The sequence below is a fragment of the Oncorhynchus mykiss genome, chromosome 2 (assembly GCF_057628025.1).
Source record: "Oncorhynchus mykiss isolate SJ-2025 chromosome 2, ASM5762802v1, whole genome shotgun sequence".
Taxonomy (NCBI): domain Eukaryota; kingdom Metazoa; phylum Chordata; class Actinopteri; order Salmoniformes; family Salmonidae; genus Oncorhynchus; species Oncorhynchus mykiss.
The window spans coordinates 75,984,605-76,008,901 of NC_143023.1; the positions used below are offsets into that span (position 1 = coordinate 75,984,605).

Below are 24,297 nucleotides of genomic sequence, written 5' to 3' on the forward strand. Positions count from 1 at the left end.
GCACAGAATCTCCTCATGAGACCCATGAGGTGGCGCACAAATTGGCCCATCGTCGTCTGGGTTAGGGGAGGGTTTGGCCGGCCGGGATGTCCTTGTCCCATCGTGCTTTATCGACTCCAGGTGTACGGTGTTTCCTCCGACACATTGGTGTGGCTGGCTTCTGGGTTAAGCGGGCATTGTGTCAAGAAGCAGTGTGGCTTGGCGGGGCCGTATGTCGGTGGACGCACGGCTCTCGACCGTCGCCTCTCAGCAATGGGGCAAGACTAACTACCAATTGGATACCACGAATTTGGGGAGAAAAAGGGCTAAAAATCAGTCTGAATCAGTACCAGAACCACGCAGGGCCCCTAAACAGGGGACTTTACATCAGAGCTTTTAACCTGTCCAAATGGTGACTGCATCTAGGGTATTGCACAAGGTTAAATTGAGTTCCTCAGTTAGGTGGTTAACTGATTTTTGTACTCTGATGTCCTTGGGCAGGCGGAGGGAGACTGGAAGGGCATCTAGGAATCTTTGGGTTGTCCGAGAATTTATAGCCTGACTTTTTATGATCCTTGGTTGGGGTCTGAGCAGATTATTTGCATATGTGTTTTTTCATAGTTTTGATGTCTTCACTATTCGTTATTCTACAAAGTAAAATGAGCAGGTGTGTCCATATTTTTTACTGGTACTGCATATTAATAGAAGTCTGGTAAAGCTGAGGATCTCCGGGACTGTTATGAACTTCATGCTCTGTGGTCTGATTTCAGGCCTGCCAAACCTGCAGGTGTTGGACCTCTCTAACCAGGTCCTACAGACTGCAGGGTTTTGGCATTTTGAGTGTGAACACAACCCTATATTCCCAGGGCTCAAAGAACTCATCCTGAGAAAAAACAGGTTTACGAAACTCCATGCTATCGCCAACCACACCCATCAGATTAAGTGTCTTGAGTTACTGGACTTGAGCCCCAATAGAATTGAGTTAAAGGAGAATCCTTCTTGGCCCTCTCATCTCAAACACCTGTCTTTGAGTGGAAACCATTTAGGTAAAGAAGTCTTAACTTATCACAGACAGGGATAGTCTCATTCACAATGTATTTCTGCTTCTGACGAACCTGAGCGGTCTCTCTCTTAGTTCAAACAAATTCACGAGACAGCCTCAACCTTTACTTACCATCCTTGGAAGAGCTACACCTGGACCACAGCAACATCAACTCCTTCCACCAAGAGTAATTTATAGGACCCTTTAACCTGCGACTGTGAGTTGTACTGGTTTATGACCAGTTTTGACAAAACGTCAGCTGCTGTTTTTCATCTGCCAAGCCATCTACTTTAGTTGTAGCAATAAATAGAGTTTACAGTTTGTGATCCTAATTTTTTTTATCCAACATGATGTTATATTACGTTTCTTTGAAGTTTGGTGGCACAAAATTGCAAAAAAACTATTCTGAGTGAGCAAGTATTTTTTTTAAATCTGTACATATACAGACATCGAACGAGTGAGCCAACACACACACACACCTGTGTTCCACCTCTGGTGGCCTCTGTTTTTGCATGCCTGAGGTGTTTCTGATTCTCAACCTTCGCCTGTCATTCCGAGGTCATTCAGTGATGTTATACTGAGGTCGCCTGTGACGTGTCTGAGGCGTTTGTCAGAGTGGAATGAATTCTTGGAAGGAACAGAGGCTAAGTATATCCTGGGTCAGAGGTTAACACTGTGCCTTTACACTGTCAGGATGTCTGAAGACAAGGTCATCCCATTCTACACACACTGATACATGCAGTCAGCTGCCTGCATGGTGGTATGCAGAGTACATTCATCACTGTCTAATTTATATTGAAATTGTCAATTCATAAAATAGAAAATGAAGCATCTAATTGTTTTGTTGACTCATGAGACGCCACAGGTGTAACCGTGTAATTCTACTATGTTCAGTATACAGTATACTATAATAGTGGTGCTACAGCATGTTGTGCAACTGGTTGTCAAACATTCATACATACAACCTTCGGTTTTTGAATTACAGTGATTTTTAATATGTTTTTGTGGTTATGTCATTTCCTTTGGCTATGTTACTACAGACAAGTCAGTATGTGTAGGCTAAGTCAACACAATTACTATTTACAAGTTTCTGACTTTTTACAAAGAACATTGGGCAGTTTTGTATATTCACATTCCTTAAACTTAACTTGATTTTTTTTTAAAGATACTACTTGAGAGAACATTGGTTAGACTAAATGCAGTAGTGATTTGATAGGCACTTTTGTAGCTACGCTATAACCTGCAGCAGGCAACATGAGCTCTACAGCAGTAATACCTTTGACACAGAGACTCAGAAGTGTGAAGTGTGGTGTCTTAAAGCCCTGGTTTAGGACCTGAGTTGTGCACCTTTAGTTCAGTCATGGACACAGGTTTTCCCAGTCCCTCTCACTATCTCCACTCTCTCTCTTCTCTCTCCAACATTTTTTTTTACTCCTCAGTGTCATGGAAGTCTGTGTCCCCACCACCATGTGGTGAGGAACCACCTTATTGGCCCCCGCCAGCATCAAACATCTTCTTCCTGCCCTCCATGCCAGACATGGCCTCCACGTTCTTCCTCCAGTCTCCCACTTCCAGGTTGCCCTCCTGCCGGGGGCAAACAAGACCACATCAGACCAGAAATAACCGCATCAAACCAGTCCTAGCTGGCCCGAATCAATTCATCAGGCTTATTGTTAGATCCCGGTTTTGCTGTCTGTATTCTGTCTGTCGTTTCATGTTTGCTCACCTTCTCCTGTTTGATGTCCTCTTTCTTAACAGACTTGAGGTTGGATCGGAGGTCCATATGTTCTTTGTGTTTGGTGCCCAGCAGTGCTCTCATCATCTCTTCTGCTGATACTCTGACCTTCCTCAGAGCTGGCTTCTTAAACTTACCCCCCATGTCCATCACCTTCAGCTTCAACTCGTGGATCTGCAGTGGGGGGAGGGATCAGATGACTGCTATTTGTTGTACATGGTCCCTGACATTAAACTAATAAAATGATGATCAATTAGATGATGGATGATTTGATGTTTGTTTAAATAAGTGTGAAGGTGTGTAGTACTGTAGGTGGTTACGTGGTTTCATACATCTTTGCCGTTCTTGTAGACTTTGGCCTCACAGTCATAGCGCTCCTCATCCACTTGGTCAATCCTGGTATGGAGCTGCTTACACAGTTTCTACAACACATACACACAGTATACATTTAGCCCTTATTTTGTACTTTTATTTTATTTTGTACTTTTACCCTTTTTTTCTCCCCAATTTCATGATATCCAATTGGTAGGTACAGTCTTGTCCCATCGCTGCAACTCCACTACGGACTTGGGAGACGCGCATGTCAAAAGCCATGTGACCTCTGATAAACGACCCTGCCAAGCCGCACTGCTTCTTGACACACTGCTCGCTTAACCCGGAAGCCAGCCGCACCAGCTGGCGACCAAAGTCAGCTTGCAGGCATCCGGCCCGCCACAAAGAGTTGCTAGAGTGTGATGGGACAAGAAAGTCCCGTCCGGCCAAACCCTCCCCTAACCCGGACGACACTGAGCCGATTGTACGCCACCTCATGGGTCTCCCAGTCACGGCCGGCTATGACACAGCCTAGGATCAAACCCGGGTCTGTAGTGACGCCTTAAGCACTGCGATGCAGCGCCTCAGTCCGCTGCGCCACTCGGGAGGTAGCCCTTATTTCTAATGGTAAAGTAACTCTGTAGTTCTTCATGCTCCTCCCAGATTTGCTGTAGTGTCTGTCACTCACCTGCAGCTCCTCCAAGGACAGGCCAGACACCTGCAGGGGCGGTAGCTGCTCCCCCAGGTAGCGAACCTTCTCCTCCTCTCTGGCTTGTTTCTCTGCCTCCAGCTCCTCTAATGCACGTGACAATAGGAGGATCTGGTGGGGGTAGACGAACGGAGGTTGGAGAGGTAGTGTGTGTGTCTTACTCTATCAGCTGTTTTGGGCAGCTTGACGGTGTGGAGGAGATGGTGCTTTTGTGTGCATGTGTTTGCGTCCATGCTTGTTACCTTCAGTGACACCTTGCGGGAGGATGAGATCTTGGACTTGGGCTGAAAATAAAACCAATAAATTCTATTTAAATAAGTGTTTAATAATTGAGGGTGTGACATTCTGTTCCAAGGTCCTAGATTTGGGCCACATCTGTGTAAAGCCAGTGTGGAAGTTTGCTTGTTTCAAAACAGTTGGAATATGTGGTATTGCTCCTTAAATAGATCTGCCTTTTTGGTTCCAGGTATAACTTTTTTTGGTTCAAGATAGAACTCTTTTGGGTTCCATGTAGAACCCTCTGGAAAGGGTTCTACCTGGAACCAAAAGGGGTTCTCCTATAGGGAAAGCCAAAGAACCCTTTCTGGTTCGAAATAGCACCTTTTTTCCCTAAGACTGTAATACTGTATATACAACCCTAACCCACATAACTCTACCCCACAAATCCCTACCCCAATAATCCCTACCCCACACAGACTTACCCAACACAGACTTACCCCACACGGGCCTACCTCACAAGTCCCTACCCCATGCATTTTTACCCCACACAGCCCTACCCCACACAACCCTACCCCACACATTCCTACAGTCCTACCCAGTGCTCGAGGTGGACTGAAATAGGTGCCAGTATTCATTTTGGGTGCCGGTACTCTTTATATTTAGGTTCCGGTACGCATTATATTTGAGCGCAATGGCCCTACCCCACACATTCCTACAGCCATACCCCACACAGGTCTATCCCAGAGCCATAAACATAGAGAGATTGGGGATGTCGGTTTCAACCAAAAAGCACATGAAGACACATTTACACAGCATTACATAATTCAGCAGCAGCCATTTTGCTTCTTCCTGGGCAATAGTGGCCTAGCAGTTCACATATTATTTTATTAAGTTAACTACACAAAGCTAGCTAACTGAACTGCAAAAATTATAATGCAAATACTTGTTAAGACTTGGATTAATATAATGTTCAGAGGCAGCAACATGGCATCCAGCTCTAAAATTAGCCAAAGTCTCTCTGACTGGCGTACCCCACTCAGTCCTACCCACACCTGTCATACCTTTCCCTGAAAATAAAACAAGAGAGGTAAAACAAGAGAGGAGCATTAACATTGATATTGATAACACCTGTAGATGTGTTGGGAGCGCTTTGTGTGTTGTGTTGGTAGCAGAGTTCCAGACACATTTCCATTGTAACAGATGGACAATTATTACATTAGATCTACCTTGGTGTGTTCGACCTTTGGAGCCATTGGCATGGGGGCATTCTGAGGACACACACACAGTCAGTACACATATCAAAACATTTCATTTTGATTTACTTCAAAAGAGTTCAAAGAAAAACTTACATCACTGCAATGGCCATTTAGAGTTGAAGGAGGGAGAGAGAGAAAGCCAGACAGACAGACAGACAGACATATGAATGCATGGACTTCACTCACTTCTGAACAAAGCATTCATTTCAATATGACAAATTAGCTATTTAGGATAAATAAACACTGCCTATGTAACAACATTCTAAAAAGTAGTACTTACTCATCAGCCATTGTTGAACCTTTGAGAGAGAGCAGTCTGTTTTGTATCAGAGACGTAGAGTCAGAGAGACATCCCTGAAAAACTACAGTTGAGGCATAAACCCCTCATGGTATGAGTATGATAAATGAACATTAACTAGCTACCATTCAGTGCAATACATTACCAAATCAATAATAAGACAGTTTGATTGATAATAATCACTAAATCCTCTACTGATGTTCCCTTACCTGATTTGCACTGTTAGGTGCTCTCTTTGTCGAAAGCTTTTGGACTGAAGGCTTTTGTGCAAGCATGTAGGCATCGGCTGGTATATATAGTACACACACACCAGACAATGGTATTGGCTGCCTGTGTGAAGCATGCCATCCCTCCTGTGACCCGGTGACACTGCTGTAAATCAATCAGTCCATCATGCGGGATCAACTGGAAATCTTGGACTGTTAACTCATGTTACAGATTCCCACAGCCTGACAAGATTATAACCCAAACAGCACACAAGACACAGCTCTATCACTGTATTCAGTTAAGTTACTGTAATGATCTGGTGTGATCGAGCTGTGCTGTTTGAGTGAGTGTATGTGTTTGAGAGAGAGGTACACTCTTTAAAAATTTAAAATAAAGGTTCCAAAGGGGTTTTTTGCCTAGGAGAACCCTTTTTTGGTTCTACATAGAACCCTCTGTGGAAAGGGTCCTACATTTTTATTTATTTAACTAGGCAAGTCAGTTTAGAACAAATTCCTATTTACAATGATGACCTACCAGGGAACAGTGGGTTAACTGTCTTGTTCAGGGGGAGAATGACAGATGTGTACCTTGTCAGCCAGGGGATTTGATCCAGCAACCTTTCGGTTACTGGCCCAACACTCTAACCACTACATGGAACTCAAAAGGGTTCTTCAAAGGGTTATCCTATGAGGACAGCTGAAGAACATTTCGAGGTTCCAGACAGCACCTTTTATTTGTGAATATAGGGAGAATTTCAATTGCATACTCCTCGCGTCCTCTCTCTTCTCTACTCGCCTCCATCTCAAAACCCATTGGATGAGAAAGCCAGAGGTCCCTTCCCTCTAACTAACTTTCTCCTCCAATGGGTTTTTGAGAAGGAGGCGAGGAGAGGGGACGCAAGGAGAGTGCAATTGAGATTCTCCCAAAGTCTACTGTTAGAGCCTGGGGTATGTTATGTTAAGTCAACAGCAGATGTTCCACTGTGTTCTATTTATTCAGTAACCTTTCTGCTGCTATCTCTGTCCTCAACACAATGCTGCGGCCCGTTCCTCCATCTGTCTCCCACCCAGCCGCTGCCTCACCATAGATCATTCACAGGTGACAGACTCACCACAGCCCTGTGCTATACCCAGCCTCAGTGTTCTCATAACCCTGTACACTAACCTAACCCAGCCTTCTCGCATAGCGCTGTATCCCAGCCCAAACTAACCCAGTTACACCCCAGCCCCAACTCCCAAGCTCCAGCCCCCTCCTCAGCCCCAGTCTAGCCCTGCCCAATCTCCAGTGATTAGACTAACAGCTTGTCTTGCATGTGTCTGTGCTCAGAAATCATAATTAATGACTACTCTGACACCACCATAATGTGGCCAACCCATTGATTTATGCTTTTTATGGCATCCACAGTGTTTACTGTTTAGAGTCACAAATAAAGGCGTTCTCCACGAAGGGCATGCAATGGCAGTTGGGTCTGCAACAGGAGGGCCAGTTGAAGCAGAGGGGTGTTAACCCCTACACCATTCGGCAGTACCACTCATTCCTGACTAGCCAGACTCAGCAGGTTAACGTTAATGCAACCCTCTCTGAGTCTAGAGACATTAGCACAGGGTTGTGTGAGGTTGCCCATCTTATTCACACTGTACACAAATGAATGAACCAGCAGTCATCCTGATAATTACATTGTATAGTTTTCAGATGATACCACCATTCTTGGTCTATTGTATTAGGCTGATACTACTGTGTACAGGTCAGAGATTCAAAGGTTTGTCAAGTGGTGTGATGAGCACAATTTCATCCTTCATGTAAAGAAAACAAAAGAGATGGTGTTTGACCCCATATCTGTCGGTGACCACACACCCCTGTGGTTGTCCACAATGCTAACATAGCATAGGTTAGTTCATACAAGTACCTAGGTGTACATATGGACAATGTGCTTAGCTAGAAGGTCCAAATAGAGAGTGTCGGAGTCCAACAAAGCCTCTTTCCTACATAGTCTCAGATTTTTGGAGTTGACCAGAAAATAATGTTCCTTTTCTATCATGCGGTTATAGAGAATATCCTTAGATATGGGATCACAGTTTATTTTGGCAATTTATCAGTCCAACTGAAATCTCAAATTGCATGCCTGATACAAACTGCCATGAAGGTCATGGTTGTGAAGCAACCGCCATCCCTGCCGACAATTTTTGAAAAGACCATTACCAGACAAGCGCAGAAAATTATTTGTACTTCATTCCATGAATAAGCGCCTCCCCTCAGGCAGACACTATAGGCTCCCTACATGTAAGCGTCATTCCTATGTCTATTAAATACCTAAACAACAAGATGTAAAGCTGAGCTGTGTTAGTACGCCATCACCCTCAGCTGGGTCGGGAGAACTCCGATGCCTCCGGTTTTCAGGGGCAGTGGTAAGAGTGCCTGTGATGCAAGGGAAATGTGCAATATGTATTATGTGACTATGAGATGTGTACAATGTGTATGACAGGGGTAATGTGCAATGTACAGTGGGGCAAAAAAGTATTTAGTCAGCCACCAATTGTGCAAGTTATCCCACTTAAAAAGATGAGAGAGGCCTGTAATTGTCATCATAGGTACACTTCAACTATGACAGACAAAATGAACAACAAAAAAATCCAGAAAATCACATTGTAGGATTTTTAATGAATTTATTTGCAAATTATGGTGGAAAATAAGTATTTGGTCACCTACAAACAAGCAAGATTTCTGGCTCTCACAGACCTGTAACAACTTCTTCAAGAGGCTCCTCTGTGCTCCACTTGTTACCTGTATTAATGGCACCTGTTTGAACTTGTTATCAGTATAAAAGACACCTGTCCACAACCTCAAACAGTCACACTCCAAACTCCACTATGGCCAAGACCAAAGAGCTGTCAAAGGACACCAGAAACAAAATTGTAGACTTGCACCAGGCTGGGAAGACTGAATCTGCAATAGGTAAGCAGCTTGGTTTGAAGAAATCAACTGTGGGAGCAATTATTAGGAAATGGAAGACATATAAGACCACTGATAATCTCCCTCGATCTGGGGCTCCACGCAAAATCTCACCCCGTGGGGTCAAAATTATCACAAGAACGGTGATCAAAAATCCCAGAACCACACGGGGAGACCTAGTGAATGACCTGCAGAGAGCTGGGACCAAAGTAACAAAGCCTACCATCAGTAACACACTACGCCGCCAGGGACTCAAATCCTGCAGTGCCAGACGTGTCCCCCTACTTAAGCCAGTACATGTCCAGGCCCGTCTGAAGTTTGCTAGAGAGCATTTGGATGATCCAGAAGAAGATTGGGAGAATGTCATATGGTCAGATGAAACCAAAATATAACTTTTTGGTAAAAACTCAACTCGTCGTGTTTGGAGGACAAAGAATGCTGAGTTGCATCCAAAGAACACCATACCTATTGTGAAGCATGGGGGTGGAAACATCATGCTTTGGGACTGTTTTCTGCAAAGTTACCAGGACGACTGATCCGTGTAAAGGAAAGAATGAATGGGGCCATGTATCGTGAGATTTTGAGTGAAAACCTCCATCCATCCGCAAGGGCATTGAAGATGAAACGTGGCTGGGGATTTCAGCATGACAATGATCCCAAACACACCGCCCGGGCAACGAAGGAGTGGCTTCGTAAGAAGCATTTCAAGGTCCTGGAGTGGCCTAGCCAGTCTCCAGATCTCAACCCCATAGAAAATCTTTGGAGGGAGTTGAAAGTCTGTGTTGCCCAGCAACAGCCCCAAAACATCACTGCTCTAGAGGAGATCTGCATGGAGGAATGGGCCAAAATACCAGCAACAGTGTGTGAAAACCTTGTGAAGACTTACAGAAAACATTTGATCTCTGTCATTGCCAACAAAGGGTATATTACAAAGTATTTAGATTAACTATTGTTATTGACCAAATACTTATTTTCCACCATAATTAGCAAATTAATTAATAAAAAATCCTACAATGTGATTTTCTGGATTTTTTTTTCTCATTTTGTCTGTGTACCTATGATGGAAATTACAGGCCTCTCATCTTTTTAAGTGGGAGAACTTGCACAATTGGTGGCTGACTAAATACTTTTCTGCCCCACTGTATATATTATGTTAAGTGTGTAATGACCAGGGTCTATTTTTGTATACAGCAGTCTATTCTCTGTATCCTAACTGCTATCCATTCCTAGGAGTGGGGGTTAGGAGAGGAAGGAGAGATTGAAATGGAAATGAGCTCGGCCACTCAGCCTGCCATGTAACCTTGATAGCGGCCATTGGGTCTTTGGCAGAGAGAAGAAAAAAGGTTCCAAGGATGCTATGGATATCTGTGTGCTCGGAGATTAAAATATCAGCCTATCCCCTCACACACCCCCGGGGACAAACTAACCAGGTGTCAAGAAGAAGGCTTTATCATTTAATTCAGACAAATCTACCTAGCAAACAGCACGGACACACACACAGTCTTGTATAACTTGGGACACACAATTCAGTCCGATTCAAAATCCTATTTTCCCTACCCACTAACCCTTAACCTAACACTAACCCTTACCCTAAAACCTAACCTTAACCCAAACCATAAAACCGAAGCTAAACCTAACCCTAGTTCTTAACCCTAATTCTAACACTAATTCTAACTAATCCGTAAACCCCTTAGAAATAGCATTTGACCTCCCCAGTTGGTTAAATTGCTATTTGTTTACTATTCTTGTGGGGACTTAAGGTCCATATGTGCACACTTACAGCCACACACACACTCCATCTCTCCCTCATTGTGGATCATTTTGAAGGGCATAAGTGATATGGCAAAATCTGACGCATATGTATCTATTTTAGTGCATATTACATCTACTGTTATATTAATACTGTACACACTTCACCTCATTGTGTATGGGACAGGCCCAACCGGCCGCAAGGTGGCGCTATTATTCATTTTATGTTGTTTTCTGACTAATGAGACCAGCCGGTAAAAAACTTCTCTCCCCCATGGACCGGTTTGTACATGAAACATCCTCCATTTAGGGTGCACAGGCGTTGATTTACTCAACTCATATGTGGGAAAAAAATCGTGTTTTTGTTTTTTCGGACAACTTCTGGATGTTGCACACCTCTTGCGCTTTTTGCTTACTCCTGGTTGAACACGGTGGGCAACATCAGCAAGTAACGTTAGCATTAGACACTCTAGCATGGTGGTTGAAAATGTTGTTTTATTAAGACAGTGTGCATATGTCCCCCGTTTTTTTCACCAACAAACCATTAAATCGAGCTAAGGAGGTTACGGACACAAGTGCAGCCTGAGTGGAGGATGTTTTACGTACGATCCGGTCCATTTGTGACACCCTGGGCGGCGGGGTAGCCTAGTGGTTAGAGCGTTGGCTTAGTAACCGAAAGGTTGCAAGTTCATATCCTCGAGCTGACATGGTACAAATCTGTCGTTCTGCCCCCGAACAAGGCTGTTCCGCCGTCATTGAAAATAAGAATTTGTTTTTAACTGACTTGCCTAGTTAAATAGTAAAGCGTAAAGTAAGATTACAAACGACGTAAATGGAATAATAGCGACATCATGCGGTCAGTTGGGCTAAGTATGAGAAAGCCTAACGTGAAGATGAAGCCCGTGTTACAGTTTTACATCTCGTGAACAAGATTTAGTCACCACCTTTCCACCAGAAGAGAAGACAGCGCTGGCTAGCATTTTCCATTCGTTGAGCTGGCCGGGGATGCTAACCGCAATGTGTGTACAGTGAATTTGAATTAGCTTTTTTTTAAAGCAGTCAATGGCCATAAAGCGTAGTTATAGTAAATATTAGCCACATCTACCGGGCTTTTGAGAGAAGATCTCGTCATGTTTGGTAGAGATGCGGAGGTCTGGCGCGCGGGCTGCCAACAAAGTCCGTCTGAAAAAACGCTGCTGTTTCCCCAGCTCTCTCGTTTGACATAGTCCGGGTAAGGACACTCAATGACGTCTAATAACAGCCAGTTTGTTATACTGTTTGTAACATATTTCATTATGTTGTGTGGCGACCTGGTCGCACAGAAATACAGGGGGTAACGTTATGCATGCCTGTCAGTCAACTGCTATGCAGTAACGTCAAGCTAAGCTAACTGTGTGGCTGTTGCAATAAGCTCTCAATTAGTTAACTGGCTGATTAACAGAATCAGTCGTTGGCTAACTAAGTCTGTCATCCAAGTAACCTAGTTCTATAAACCAGTTAGCTAACTTATCTTACATATTACAGTAACGTCAGTGAAACAAGTAATAAGGTAGAACGACCACTGTATTAGCTATAGCTACATGGCCAGAATATGTTGCTTTGCTGGTACATGTCAATCTCTGTATGTCAACTGTCACCAACATATGTCGCCTGACCATGTCAGGACCAAGCAGGACTCGCATAAGCCTTCTACTACTCAGTAGCCACAACTGCAGTGAGACCTTAGATCTGGTAGCACATGAATCAATTCATCTTTATTTAACCAGGTAAATTGACTGAGAACACATTCTCATTTACAGCAACGACCTGGGGAATAGTTACAGGGGAGATGAATGAGACAATTGTAAACTGGGGATGATTAGGTAACCGTATGAGTGCCAGATTGGGAATTTAGCCAGGACACCAGGGTTAACACCCCTACTCTTACAATAAGTGCCATGGGATCTTTAGTGACCACAGAGAGTCAGGACACCCGTTTGAAGTCCCTTCCGAAAGATGGCACCTAACACAGGGCAATGGCCCAATCACTGCCCTAGGGATATTTTTTTAGACCAGAGGAAAGGGTGCTTCCTACTGGCCCTCCAAACACCACTTCCAGCAGCATCTGGTCTCCCATCCAGGGACCGACCAGGACCAACCCTGCTTAGCTTCAAAACAAAGCCAGCAGTGGGATGCAGGGTGGTATGCTGCTGGCCAGGTTTTATCATGATCTGGTGAATACAGGTAAAATACACAATATTGCTGTTGTAGTAATGCAATTATTTACCTGTAAGTCTTTGATCCGAAGGTGATGACAAAGCTGAATCATGCCGGGTAAATTGAAAGCTAAGATTGTGGCGGGGCGTCACTTACCAGTCATGGACAGAGCCAGCGACCTCACTGATGCCTTTGTAGAGGTGAGCATGGTCCATTCTAAGTTTACCCTGAAAAAAACATCAGGTCAACGTAATTTTACAACCCTTTCAACACATATACTTCGTTACAGTGATGCAGTACTAGTCTTGTGGTGTTCTTCATTGATGTTGTGTCTTACAGGTCAAGTTTGGCAACACAACTTTCAAAACGGATGTCTACCCCAAGTCCCTTAACCCACAGTGGAACTCAGAGTGGTTCAAATTTGAGGTAAAATGTGTGAATATGACTTCTTGACTTATTTCTCTGTGAAGGAAGGTGTTTGTGAATAGCATAGGATTACAGGGTGAAGAAGCTGCAGCAGGGTGTAGCAAAGAATGTAAGAGGGGCACTTCGCCACTTTGTGGACTGGCTGCGCCACAATGTAAAAAAAACAACTATATTTGCCATTTTTGCTCTAGATTGCAGGAAATGTCAGTTACATGTGTTAAAACATGCTAAAATCTTTGCGCCCCTCCGGGCATCCCCCGTCCATCCCCCGGCCATACTCAGCAGCATCACCTTGTTAAAAAATCCTGGGGCGAACCCAGTAGAGTCAACATGATTGTCCTGTATTATTGTTTCCCCAACTTTGTCCCCCCTCCTCTAGGTGGATGATGAGGATTTACAGGATGAGCCGTTACAGATCACAGTGTTGGACCATGACACTTACAGTGCCAACGACGCAATAGGGAAGGTCTACATTGACATCGACCCTCTGCTGTCCAGCGAGGCTGCTACCGTCATCTCTGGATGGTTCCCCATCTACGACACTATACACGGTGCGTTTCTAATAGATACTGAACAAAAATATCAACGCAACATGCAATAATTTCAAAGATTTTACTGAGTTAAACATCCTTTAAGGAAATCAGTCAATTTAAATGAATTAATTAGGCTCTAATCTATGGATTTCACATGACTGGGAATACAGATGTACATTTGTTGGTCGCAGATACCTTAAAGAAAATGGGCCTCGCAATGGGCCTCAGGATCTCATCATGGTATCTCTGTATTCAAATTGCCATTGATAAAATGCACTTGTGTTCACTGTCCGTAGCTTATGTCTGCCTATACCATAACCCCACCACCACAATGGGGTACTCTATTCACAACGTTGACATCAGCAAACAGCTCGTCTGTGACGTCATACACGTGGTCTGCGGTTGTGAGGCTGGTTGGACATGCAACCAAATTCTCAAAAACAACAGCTTATGGTAGAGAAATTAACATTCTCTGGCAACATCTCTGGTGGACATGCCTGCAGTCAACATTCCAATTGCGTGCTCCCTCAACTTGAGACGTGTGGCATTGTGTTGTGTGACAAAACTGCACATTTTAGAGTGGCCTTTTATTGTACCCACCACAATGTGCACCTGTGTAATGATCATGCTGTTTAATCAGATTCTTGATATGTCACACGTGTCAGGTGGATGGATTATCTTGGCAAAGGAGAAATGCTCACTAACAGGGATGTAAACAAATTTGCACAAAATTTGAGAGAAATATGCTTTTTGTGCATCTGGAAAATTTCTGGGATCTTTTATTTCAGCTCATGAAACTTAAGACCAACACTTTACATGTTGTGTTTTATATTTTTCTTCAGTGTAATTCCCCATCTACCACACTATACACAGTCAGTTATATACTTCCACTATCTATGACACAAGTTATATACTTACCCATCAACAGTGCATGGCCACAGTGGTACTTTTCAGATACATAACCAGGCCTCTAAAGAAATACACAGTGTTCTCTGTGTAACAGCCTGTAAGTGCATGTTGTTCCTCTGCTGTAAAAACACTGCCTTACTAAAAGCTGTTATTTAACGGTATCTATCTAGTAATGATGATGTAGCGCCTGTCTTCCTGGTTTGAGAGGGGAGAGGAGTGTGCTTGTGAAGAGTTGGGGTTTCTATTAGAGGTCGACCGATTATGATTTTTCAACGCCGATACCGATTTATTTATTTTTTTACATTTGTAATGATGACAATTACAACAATACTGAATTAACACTTATTTTAACTTAATATAAAACATCAATAAAATCTATTTAGCCTCAAATAAATAATGAAACATGTTCAATTTGGTTTAAATAATGCAAAAACAAAGTGTTTGAGAAGAAAGTACAAGTGCAATATGTGCCATGTAAAAAAAGCTAACGTTTAAGTTCCTTGCTCAGAACATGAGAACATATGAAAGTTGGTGGTTCCTTTTAACATGAGACTTCAATATTCCAAGGTAAGAGGTTTTAGGTTGTAGTTAATATAGTATTTATTGGACTATTTCTCTCCATACCATTTGTGTTTCATATACCTTTGACTATTGGATGTTCTTATAGGCACTATAGTATTGCCAGTGTAACAGTATAGCTTCCGTCCCCCTCCTCGCCCCTACCTGGGCTCGAACCAGGAACACATCGACAACAGCCACACTCGAAGCATCGTTACCCTTCGCTCCGCAAAAGCCGGAATAACTACTCCAAATCTAAAAGCAAGTGACGTTTGAAACAGTATTAGCGCACACCCAGCTAACTAGCTAGCCATTTCACATTGGTTACACCAGCCATTAGGCTGATCGGCTTGAAGTCATAAACAGCGCTGTGCTTGCGAAGAGCTGCTGGCAAAACGCACAAAAGTGCTGTTTGAATGAATGATTACGGGCCTGCTGCTGCTCAGTCAGACTGCTCTATCAAATCAGACTTAATTATAACATAATAACACACAGAAATACGAGCCGTTGGTCATTAATATGATCGAATCAGGAAACTATCATTTCGAAAACAAAACGTTTATTATTTCAGTGAAATACGGAACCGTTCGGTATTTTATCTAATGGGTGGCATCCCTATGTCTAAATATTCTTGTTACATTGCACAACCTTCAATGTATGTCATAATTACATAAAAGTTTGGCAAATTAGTTTGCAATGAGCCAGGCAGCCCAAACTGTTGCATATACCCTGACTCTGCGTGCAATGAACACAAGAGAAGCGACACAATTTCACCTGGTTAATATTGCCTGCTAAACTGGATTAGTAGTTATAACTAGTGATTATGATTGCTTGTTTTTTATAAGATAAGTTTAATGCTAGCTAGCAATTTACCTTGGCTTCTACTGCATTCGTGTAACAGGCAGGCTACTCGTGGAGTGCAATGGTTAAAGCGTTGGACTAGTTAACTGTGCGGTTGCAAGATTGGAACCCCTGAGCTGACAAGGTGAAAATCTGTCATTCTGCCCCTGAACAAGGCAGTTAACCCACAGTTCCTATGCAGTCATTGAAAATAAGAATGTGTTCTTAACTGACTTGCCTAGTTAAATAAAAGGTATAAAAAAAAAGTTGGTTTTATTTTATTTTTAATAATCGGAAATCGGTGCCCAAAAATACTGATTTCCGATTGTTATGAAAACTTGAAATCGGCCCTAATTAATCGGCCATTCCGATTAATCGGCCGATCTCTAGTTTCTATGGTTCGGTGGTGTTTTTGTCTGGTAGTAATGTTTCTGTTCATTCTGTCCTCTCCTACAGGTATCAGAGGGGAGATTAATGTTCTGGTAAAGGTGGACCTCTTCAACGACCTAAACCGCTTCAGACAGTCCTCCTGTGGGGTCAAGTTCTTCTGCAGTGAGTCCTGGTTCCCTATGGGGATGTACTATAGTAGAGAGATCTAGTCACAAGAAATGGCTGATGATGATAATGAATGATGATAAGGTGTTTATGCATGTGTTAGCAACATCCATCCCGAGGTGTTACCGCGCGGCGCTGGTCCATGGTTTTGTTGAGGAGCTGGTGGTGAACGAGGACCCGGAGTACCAGTGGATTGACCGCATCAGAACCCCCAGGGCTTCTAACGAGGCCCGCCAGCGACTCATCTCCCTCATGTCTGGTACATAACCCAGCTATCTAACTTTCTCTACTGTGTGTGTGTGTGTGTGTGTGTGTGTGTGTGTGTGTGTGTGTGTGTGTGTGTATATAATATATATAGTGTATATACAGTGGGGCAAAAAAGTATTTAGTCAGCCACCAATTGTGCAAGTTCTCCCACTTAAAAAGATGAGAGGCCTGTAATTTTCATCATAGGTACACTTCAACTACGACAGACAAAATTAGAAAAAATATCCAGAAAATCACATTGTAGGATTTTTAATGAATTTATTTGCAAATTATGGTGGAAAATAAGTATTTGGTCAATAACAAAAGTTGATCTCCATACTTTGTTACATACCCTTTGTTGGCAATGACAGAGATCAAACATTTTCTGTGAGTCTTCACAAGGTTTTCACACACTGTTGCTGTTATTTTGGCCCATTCCTCCATGCAGATCTCCTCTAGAGCAGTGATGTTTTGGGGCTGTTGCTGGGCAACACGGACTTTCAACTCCCTCCAAAGATTTTCTATGGGGTTGAGATCTGGAGACTGGCTAGGCCACTCCAGGACCTTGAAATGCTTCTTACGAAGCTACTCCTTCATTGCCCGGGCGGTGTGTTTGGGATCATTGTCATGCTGAAAGACCCAGCCACGTTTCATCTTCAATGCCCTTGCTGATGGAAGGAGGTTTTCATTCAAAATCTCACGATACATGGCCCCATTCATTCTTTCCTGGTCCCTTTGCAGAAAAACAGCCCCAAAGCATGATGTTTCCACCCCATGCTTCACAGTAGGTATGGTGTTCTTTGGATGCAACTCAGCATTCTTTGTCCTCCAAACACAACAAGTTGAGTTTTTACCAAAAAGTTATATTTTGGTTTCATCTGACCATATGACATTCTCCCAATCTTCTTCTGGATTATCCAAATGCTCTCTAGCAAACTTCAGACGGGCCTGGACATGTACTGGCTTAAGCAGGGGGACACGTCTGGCACTGCAGGATTTGAGTCCCTGGCGGCGTAGTGTGTTACTGATGGTAGGCTTTGTTACTTTGGTCCCAGCTCTCTGCAGGTCATTCACTAGGTCCCCCCGTGTGGTTCTGGGATTTTTGCTCACCGTTCTTGTGATCTACAATTTTGTTTCTGGTGTCCTTTGACAGCTCTTTGGTCCTGGCCATAGTGGAGTTTGGAGTGTGACTGTTTGAGGTTGTGGACAGGTGTCTTTTATACTGGTAACAAGTTCAAACAGGTGCCATTAATACAGGTAACGAGTGGAGGACAGAGGAGCCTCTTAAAGAAGAAGTTACAGAGAGCCAGAAATCTTGCTTGTTTGTAGGTGACCAAATACTTATTTTCCACCATAATTTGCAAATAAATTCATTAAAAATCCTACAATGTGATTTTCTGGATTGATTTTTTTTTCATTTTGTCTGTCATAGTTGAAGTGTACCTATGATGACAATTACAGGCCTCTCTAATCTTTTTAAGTGGGAGAACTTGCACAATTGGTGGCTGACTAAATACTTTTTTGCCCCACTGTATATATAGTATATCATGAAAGTGAGTACACCCCTCACATTTTTGTAAATATTTTAGTATATATTTTCATGTGACAACACTGAAGAAATGACACTTTGCTACAATGTAAAGTAGTGAGTGTACAGCTTGTATAACAGTGTAAATTTGCTGTCCCCTCAAAATAACTCAACACACAGCCATTAATGTCTAAACCGCTGGCAACAAAAGTGAGTACACCCCTAAGTGAAAATGTCCAAATTGGGCCCAATTAGCCATTTTCCCTCCCCGGTGTCATGTGACTCGTTAGTGTTACAAGGTCTCAGGTGTGAATGGGGAGCAGGTGTGTTTGGTGTCATCGCTCTCACACTCCCTCGTACTGACTGGTCACTGGAAGTTCAACATGGCACCTCATGGCAAAGAACTCTGAGGATCTGAAAAAAAGAATTGTTGCTCTACAAAAAGATGGCCTAAGAAGATTGCAAAGACCCTGAAACTTAGCTGCAGCACGGTGGCCAGGACCATACAGCGGTTCCACTCAGAACAGGCCTCGCCATGGTCGACCAAAGACGTTGACTGCACGTGCTCAGCGTCATATCCAGAGGTTGTCTTTGGAAAATAGACGTATGAGTGCTGCCAGCATTGCTGCCGAGGTTGAAGGGTTGGGGGGTCAGCGTTAAGTGCTCAGACCATACGCCGTACACTGCATCAAATTGGTCTGCGTGGCTGTCGTTCCAGAAGGACGCCTCTTCTCAAGATGATGCACAAGAAAGCCCGCAAACAGTTTGCTGAAGACAAGCAGACTAAGGACATGGATTACTGGAACCATGTCCCGTGGCCTGATGAGACCAAGGTAAACTTATTTGGTTCAGATGGTGTCAAGTGTGTATGGCGGCAACCAGGTGAGGAGTACAAAGACAAGTGTGTCTTGCCTACAGTCAAGCATGGTGGTGGGAGTGTCATGTCTGGGGCTGCATGAGTGCTGCCGGCACTGGGGAGCTACAGTTCATTGAGGGAACCATGAATGCCAACATGTACTGTGACATACTGAAGCAGAGCATGATCTCCTCCCTTCGGAGACTGGGCTGCAGGGCAGTATTCCAACATAAGGACCCCAAACACACCTCCAAGACGACCACTGCCTTGCTAAAGATGCTGAGGGTAAAGGTGATGGACTGGCCAAGCATGTCTCCAGACCTAAACCCTATTGAGCATCCTCAAACGGAAGGTGGAGGAATGCAAGGTCTCTAACATTCACCAGCTCCGTGATGTCGTCATGGAGGAGTGGAAGAGGACTTCAGTGGCAACCTGTGAAGCTCTGGTGAACTCCATGCCCAAGAGGGTTAAGGCAGTGCTGGAAAATGATGGTGACCACACAAAATATTGACACTTTGGGCCCAATTTGGACATTTTCACTTAGGGGTGTACTCACTTTTGTTGCCAGTGGTTTAGACATTAATGGCTGTATGTTGAGTTATTTTGAGGGAACAGCAAATTTACACTGTTATACAAGCTGTACACTCACTACTTTACGTTGTAGCAAAGTGTTATTTCTTCAGTGTTGTCACATGAAAAGATATACTCAAATATTTACAAATTGTGTACTCACTTTTGTGATATACTGTGTGTGTTGAAGTCTGAAGTTTACATACACCTTAACCAAATACATTTAAACTCAGTTTTTCACAATACCTGACATTTTATCCTAGTAAAAATTATTTCTCAGGTCAGTTAGGATCACCACTTTATTTTAAGAATGTGAAATGTCAGAATAATAGTAGAGAGAATGATTTTATTTAAGCTTTTATTTATTTCATCACATTCCCAGTGGGTCAGAAGTTTACATACACTTAATTAGTATTTGGTAGCATTGCCTTTAAATTGTTTAACTTGGGTCAAATGTTTTGGGTAGCCTTACACAAGCTTCCCACAATAAGTTGGGTGAATTTTGGCCCATTCCTCCTGACAGAGCTGGTGTAACTGAGTCAGGTTTGTAGGCCTCCTTGCTTACACATGCTTTTTCAGTTTTGCCCACACATTTTCTATAGGATTAAGGTCAGGGCTTTATGATGGCCATTCCAATGCCTTGATTTTGTTGTCCTTAAGCCATTTTGCCACAACTTTGGAAGAATGCTTGGGGTCATTGTCCATTTGGAAGACCCTTTTGCAACCAAGCTTTAACTTCCCGACTGATGTCTTGAGATGTTGCTTCAATATATCCACATTTTTCTTCCACGTGATGCTATCTATTTTGTGAACTGCACCTGTCCCTCCTGCAGCAAAGCACCCCCACAACATTACGCTGCCACCCCCGTGCTTAACGGTTGGGATGGTGTTCTTCAGCTTGCAAGCATCCCCCTTTTTCCTCCAAACATAACGATGGTCATTATGGCCAAACAGTTCTGTTTTTGTTTCATCAGACCAGAGGACATTTCTCCAAAAAGTATGATCTTTGTCCCCATGTGCAGTTTTTTTATGGCGGTTTTGGAGCAGTGGCCTCTTCCTTGCTGAGCGGCCTTTCAGGTTATGTCGATACAGGACTCGTTTTACTGTGGATATAGATACGTTTGTACCTGTTTCCTCCAGCAACTTCACAAGGTCCTTTGCTGCTGTTCTTGGATTGATTTGCACTGTTCACACCAAAGAGCGTTCATCTCTAGGAGACAGAACGCGTCTCCTTCCTGAGCGGTATGACGACTGCGTGGACCCATGGTGTTTATAGTTGCGTACTATTGTTTGTACAGATGAATGTGGTACCTTCAGGCGTTTTAAAAATTGCTCCCAAGGATGAACCAGACTTGTGGAGGTCTACAATTGTTTTTCTGAGTTCTTGGCTGATAATTAATTTTTTTTCCCATGATTTCAAGCAAAGAGGCACTGAATTTGAAGGTAGGCCTTTAAATACATCCACAGGTACACCTCCAATAGGCTAATTTACATAATTTGAGTCAAACAGAAGCTTCTAAAGCAATGACATCATTTTCTGGAATTTTCCAACCTGTTTAAAGGCACAGTCAACTCAGTGTATGTAAACTTCTGACCCACTGGAATTGTGAGACAGTGAATTATAAGTGAAATAATCTGTCTAAACAATAGTTGGAAAAATTACTTGAGTCAGTAGATGTCCTAATCGACTTGCCAAAACTATAGTTACTTAACAAGACATTTGTGGAGTGATTGAAAAACATGTTTTAATGACTCCAACATAAGTGTATGCAAACTTCCGACTTCAACTGTATATATATTATACTATAGAAGTATCCTATAGTATTAGAGTATATTACATCAGAACGTGTGTGTGTGTAGGTGAGCTGCAGAGGAAGATCGGTCTGAAGGTGTTGGAGATGGGTGGTAATGCGGTGGTGGGCTACCTGCAATGCTTTGATCTGGAGGGAGAGTCGGGTCTGGTGGTCCGAGCCATCGGCACAGCCTGCACTCTGGACAAACTCATCCCTGGGAGTGCTTCCAACACCAACACACACCCCAACACTGCCCCGGCATCCAATGCCTGCAACTCCCCCTCTAAGGAAATCAAAGAGTGAGTATTGAACGAATGCATGAGCATGGTGTGTGTGTGTGAGAGAGAGAGCAAGAGAGTGTATGTGTTTGTGCCCTGCCTTTGGACTAACTCCTGTGTGTGTCTCAGTATTTCTGCCTTTCTCTTCATTTGTGACCAGATTTCTCTGAGGGCTTATGTCAAATTGACATGATCTTATTGTATGATTGTATTTGTCACATGCTTAGTATACACTTGCTTACTTGCGGGTAAATACAAAAAAAAATGCAGAGTTAAAGATAACAAATAAATACACAGTGAATAACAAATAAAAATACAGTGTGTAATTGTGTGGTGTCAGTATGCATATGTGTGTGCATGTTATGTATGTGTGTTGGGGTGTCAGTGTAAGGATGTGTTTGGGTAGAGTCCAGTGTGTGCATAGTCAGTGCAAAAAAAGGGTCAATGCAGGTAGTCCGGGTAGCCATTTGATTAGCCATTTAGCATTCTTGTTTAGAAGTCTTATGGCTTGGGGTTAGAAGCTGTTCAGGGTCTTGTTGGTTTCAGACTGCATTGGTACCGCTTGCTGTGCGGTATCTGAGAGAACAGTCTGTGGCTTGGGTGGCAGAAGTCTCAGAGAAAAATGTGACACCGCCTGGTATAGAGGTTCTGGATGGCAGGAAGCTCGTGCCCAGTGATGTACTGGGCCAAACACACTACACTCTGTACCGCCTTAGGGTCGGATGCCAAGCTGTTGCCATACCAAGCAGCGATGCAGCTAGCCAACATGCTCTTGATGGTGCAGCTGTATAACTTTTTGAGGATCTGGACCAATGCCAAATATTCTCAGCATCCTGAGGGGGAAGAGGCATTGTCGTGCCCTCTTCACAACTGTGTCGGTGTGTTTGGACCATGATAGATCCTTAGTAGCGTGGACACCGAAACTCTTGACACACTCCACTATAGCCTCGTCGATGTGCATGGGGAGTGATTGGCCCTTTCCTGTAGTACATAATCAGCTCCTTTGTCTTACTCACATTGAAGGAGAGGTTGTTGTCCTGGCACCACACTGCCAGGCTTCTGACCTCCCTATAGGCTGTCTCATCGTTGTCAGTGATCAGTCTTACCACTGCCATGTCGTTGGCAAACTTAATGATGGTGTTGGAGTCGTGAGCAGCTACGCAGTTGTGAGTGAACAGGGAGTACAGGAGGGAACTAAGCACATACCCCTGAGGATCCCTGTGTTGAGGGTCAGTGTGGCGAATGTGTTGTTGCCTACCCTCATGAAGCTCAGGATCCATTTGCAGGGGGAGGTGTTCAGTCCCAGTGACCTTAGTGCACTCGAAGCTCATCATTAAGCTATGGTGTTGAACGCTGAGCTGTAGTCAATGAACAGCATTTTCACATAGGTGTTCCTTTTGGCCAAGTGGGAAAGGGCAGTGTGGAGTGCAATAGAGTGCGTCATCTGTAGTGGCGGTATGTGATGTGGAGTGGGTCCAGACTGGGTTAGGGAGAAGTTTAACATTTCAGTGAAGACACTTGCCATCTGGTCAGCGCATGCTCTGAGTATGTGTCCTGGTAATCCACCTTTTGAGTGTTAACTTGTTTAAAGGTCTTACTCACATCGGCTATGGTAGCATGATTACACAGTTGTCCGGAACAGCTGGTGCTTCCAAGCATGGTTCAGTGTTGCTTACCTCGAAACAAGCATAGAAGGCATTTAGATTAGATCGTCTGGTAGGCTCGTGTCACTGGGCAGCTAGTGGGTGAGTTTCCCTTTGTAATCCGTGGTAGTTTGCCAGCCCTGCCACATCCGACGAGTGTCAGAGCTGGTGTAGTAGGGTTAGATCTTAGTCCTGTATTGATGTTTTTCCTGTTTGGTGGTTTGTCGGAAGGTGTACCGGGATTTATAAAAAGCATCTGGGTTAGTTTCCCACTCCCTGAAAGTGGGAGCTCTAGCCTTTAGCTCAGTGTGGATGTTGCCTGTAATCCATGGCTTCTGGTTAGGATACGTACATGCGTACGGTTACTGTGGGGACGACGTCGTTGATGCACTTATTAATGAAGCCTGTGACTGAAACTCCTCAATGTCATCCGGTGAATCCCGGAACATATCCCAGAATGGCTAGCCAGGAAAGATCTTGTCTTTCTCCCTATATAGCTCAGTGTTTTCTCCTTCGCTAAACTAGTTTAATGAGTTTACATTTGTCATATTTACGGATCCCATACAAGTTTCTAATTAAGGCACATGAACGTTCACATGTTCAAGAAGGCATTTCTGTCCCCCCAAAAATGTATATGTATTTTTTCCAACAGCCCTACTGTGAAGTAGGAACTAACGTCAAACGCCCCTTATGAGACGTCCTGTCACACTTGGGGTTTGTGTGTGTGTGTGTTATATCATGTGACAAAGCTATAGTATATGCCATATTTGAGATATGCACATGGACACAGCCCCCTTCCCCTGTGTCTGTCTTTTTGTCTGTTTCTAATGGCTCTACTCTCTTTGCATTTGCATGTTAGTGCTGTTCTCTCTCTCATTTGACTGTGTGTGTGTGTCTGAGGGCTGTGCATG

The 24,297-nt window shown here is 43.6% G+C and overlaps 2 protein-coding genes across 28 annotated transcripts in view; one reads left to right on the forward strand and one right to left on the reverse strand.

Annotated features, from left to right (window-relative positions):
* Positions 1-1,990: 1,990 nt before the first annotated feature.
* On the reverse strand, positions 1,991-5,349 carry tnni1c (troponin I, skeletal, slow c). 2 transcript variants are annotated; one of them, XM_090207986.1, is made up of 6 exons: positions 5,223-5,349; positions 4,020-5,063; positions 3,757-3,888; positions 3,089-3,178; positions 2,748-2,930; positions 1,991-2,605 (listed from the first exon to the last, which is right to left on the reverse strand). In XM_090207986.1, exons 2-6 carry the CDS (start codon positions 4,119-4,121, stop codon positions 2,507-2,509), a joined length of 606 nt encoding a protein of 201 aa, XP_090064112.1. In that variant the 5' UTR covers positions 4,122-5,063; positions 5,223-5,349; the 3' UTR covers positions 1,991-2,506. The 2 variants fall into 2 exon arrangements, with proteins under 2 accessions (XP_090064112.1, XP_021427889.2); XM_021572214.3 differs by having other exon boundaries at positions 4,020-4,061; positions 5,223-5,318.
* Positions 5,350-11,315: 5,966 nt separating this feature from the next.
* The window catches only part of c2cd5 (C2 calcium dependent domain containing 5), a 58,352-nt gene continuing 45,370 nt past the window's right edge, over positions 11,316-24,297 (forward strand). For 11 of the 26 annotated variants that reach the window (XM_021572234.3, XM_021572257.3, XM_021572296.3 and 8 more), the window contains exons 1-7: positions 11,324-11,686; positions 12,743-12,851; positions 12,991-13,077; positions 13,457-13,628; positions 16,374-16,469; positions 16,576-16,731; positions 21,533-21,764. In XM_021572234.3, the coding sequence (XP_021427909.3) occupies positions 12,762-12,851; positions 12,991-13,077; positions 13,457-13,628; positions 16,374-16,469; positions 16,576-16,731; positions 21,533-21,764 (833 nt within the window). In that variant the 5' untranslated portion in view covers positions 11,324-11,686; positions 12,743-12,761. Of the gene's footprint in view, positions 11,687-12,728; positions 12,852-12,990; positions 13,078-13,456; positions 13,629-16,373; positions 16,470-16,575; positions 16,732-21,532; positions 21,765-24,297 lie in introns of all 26 variants that reach the window. The other 15 variants (XM_021572266.3, XM_090208064.1, XM_090208028.1 and 12 more) reach the window with 6 other exon arrangements.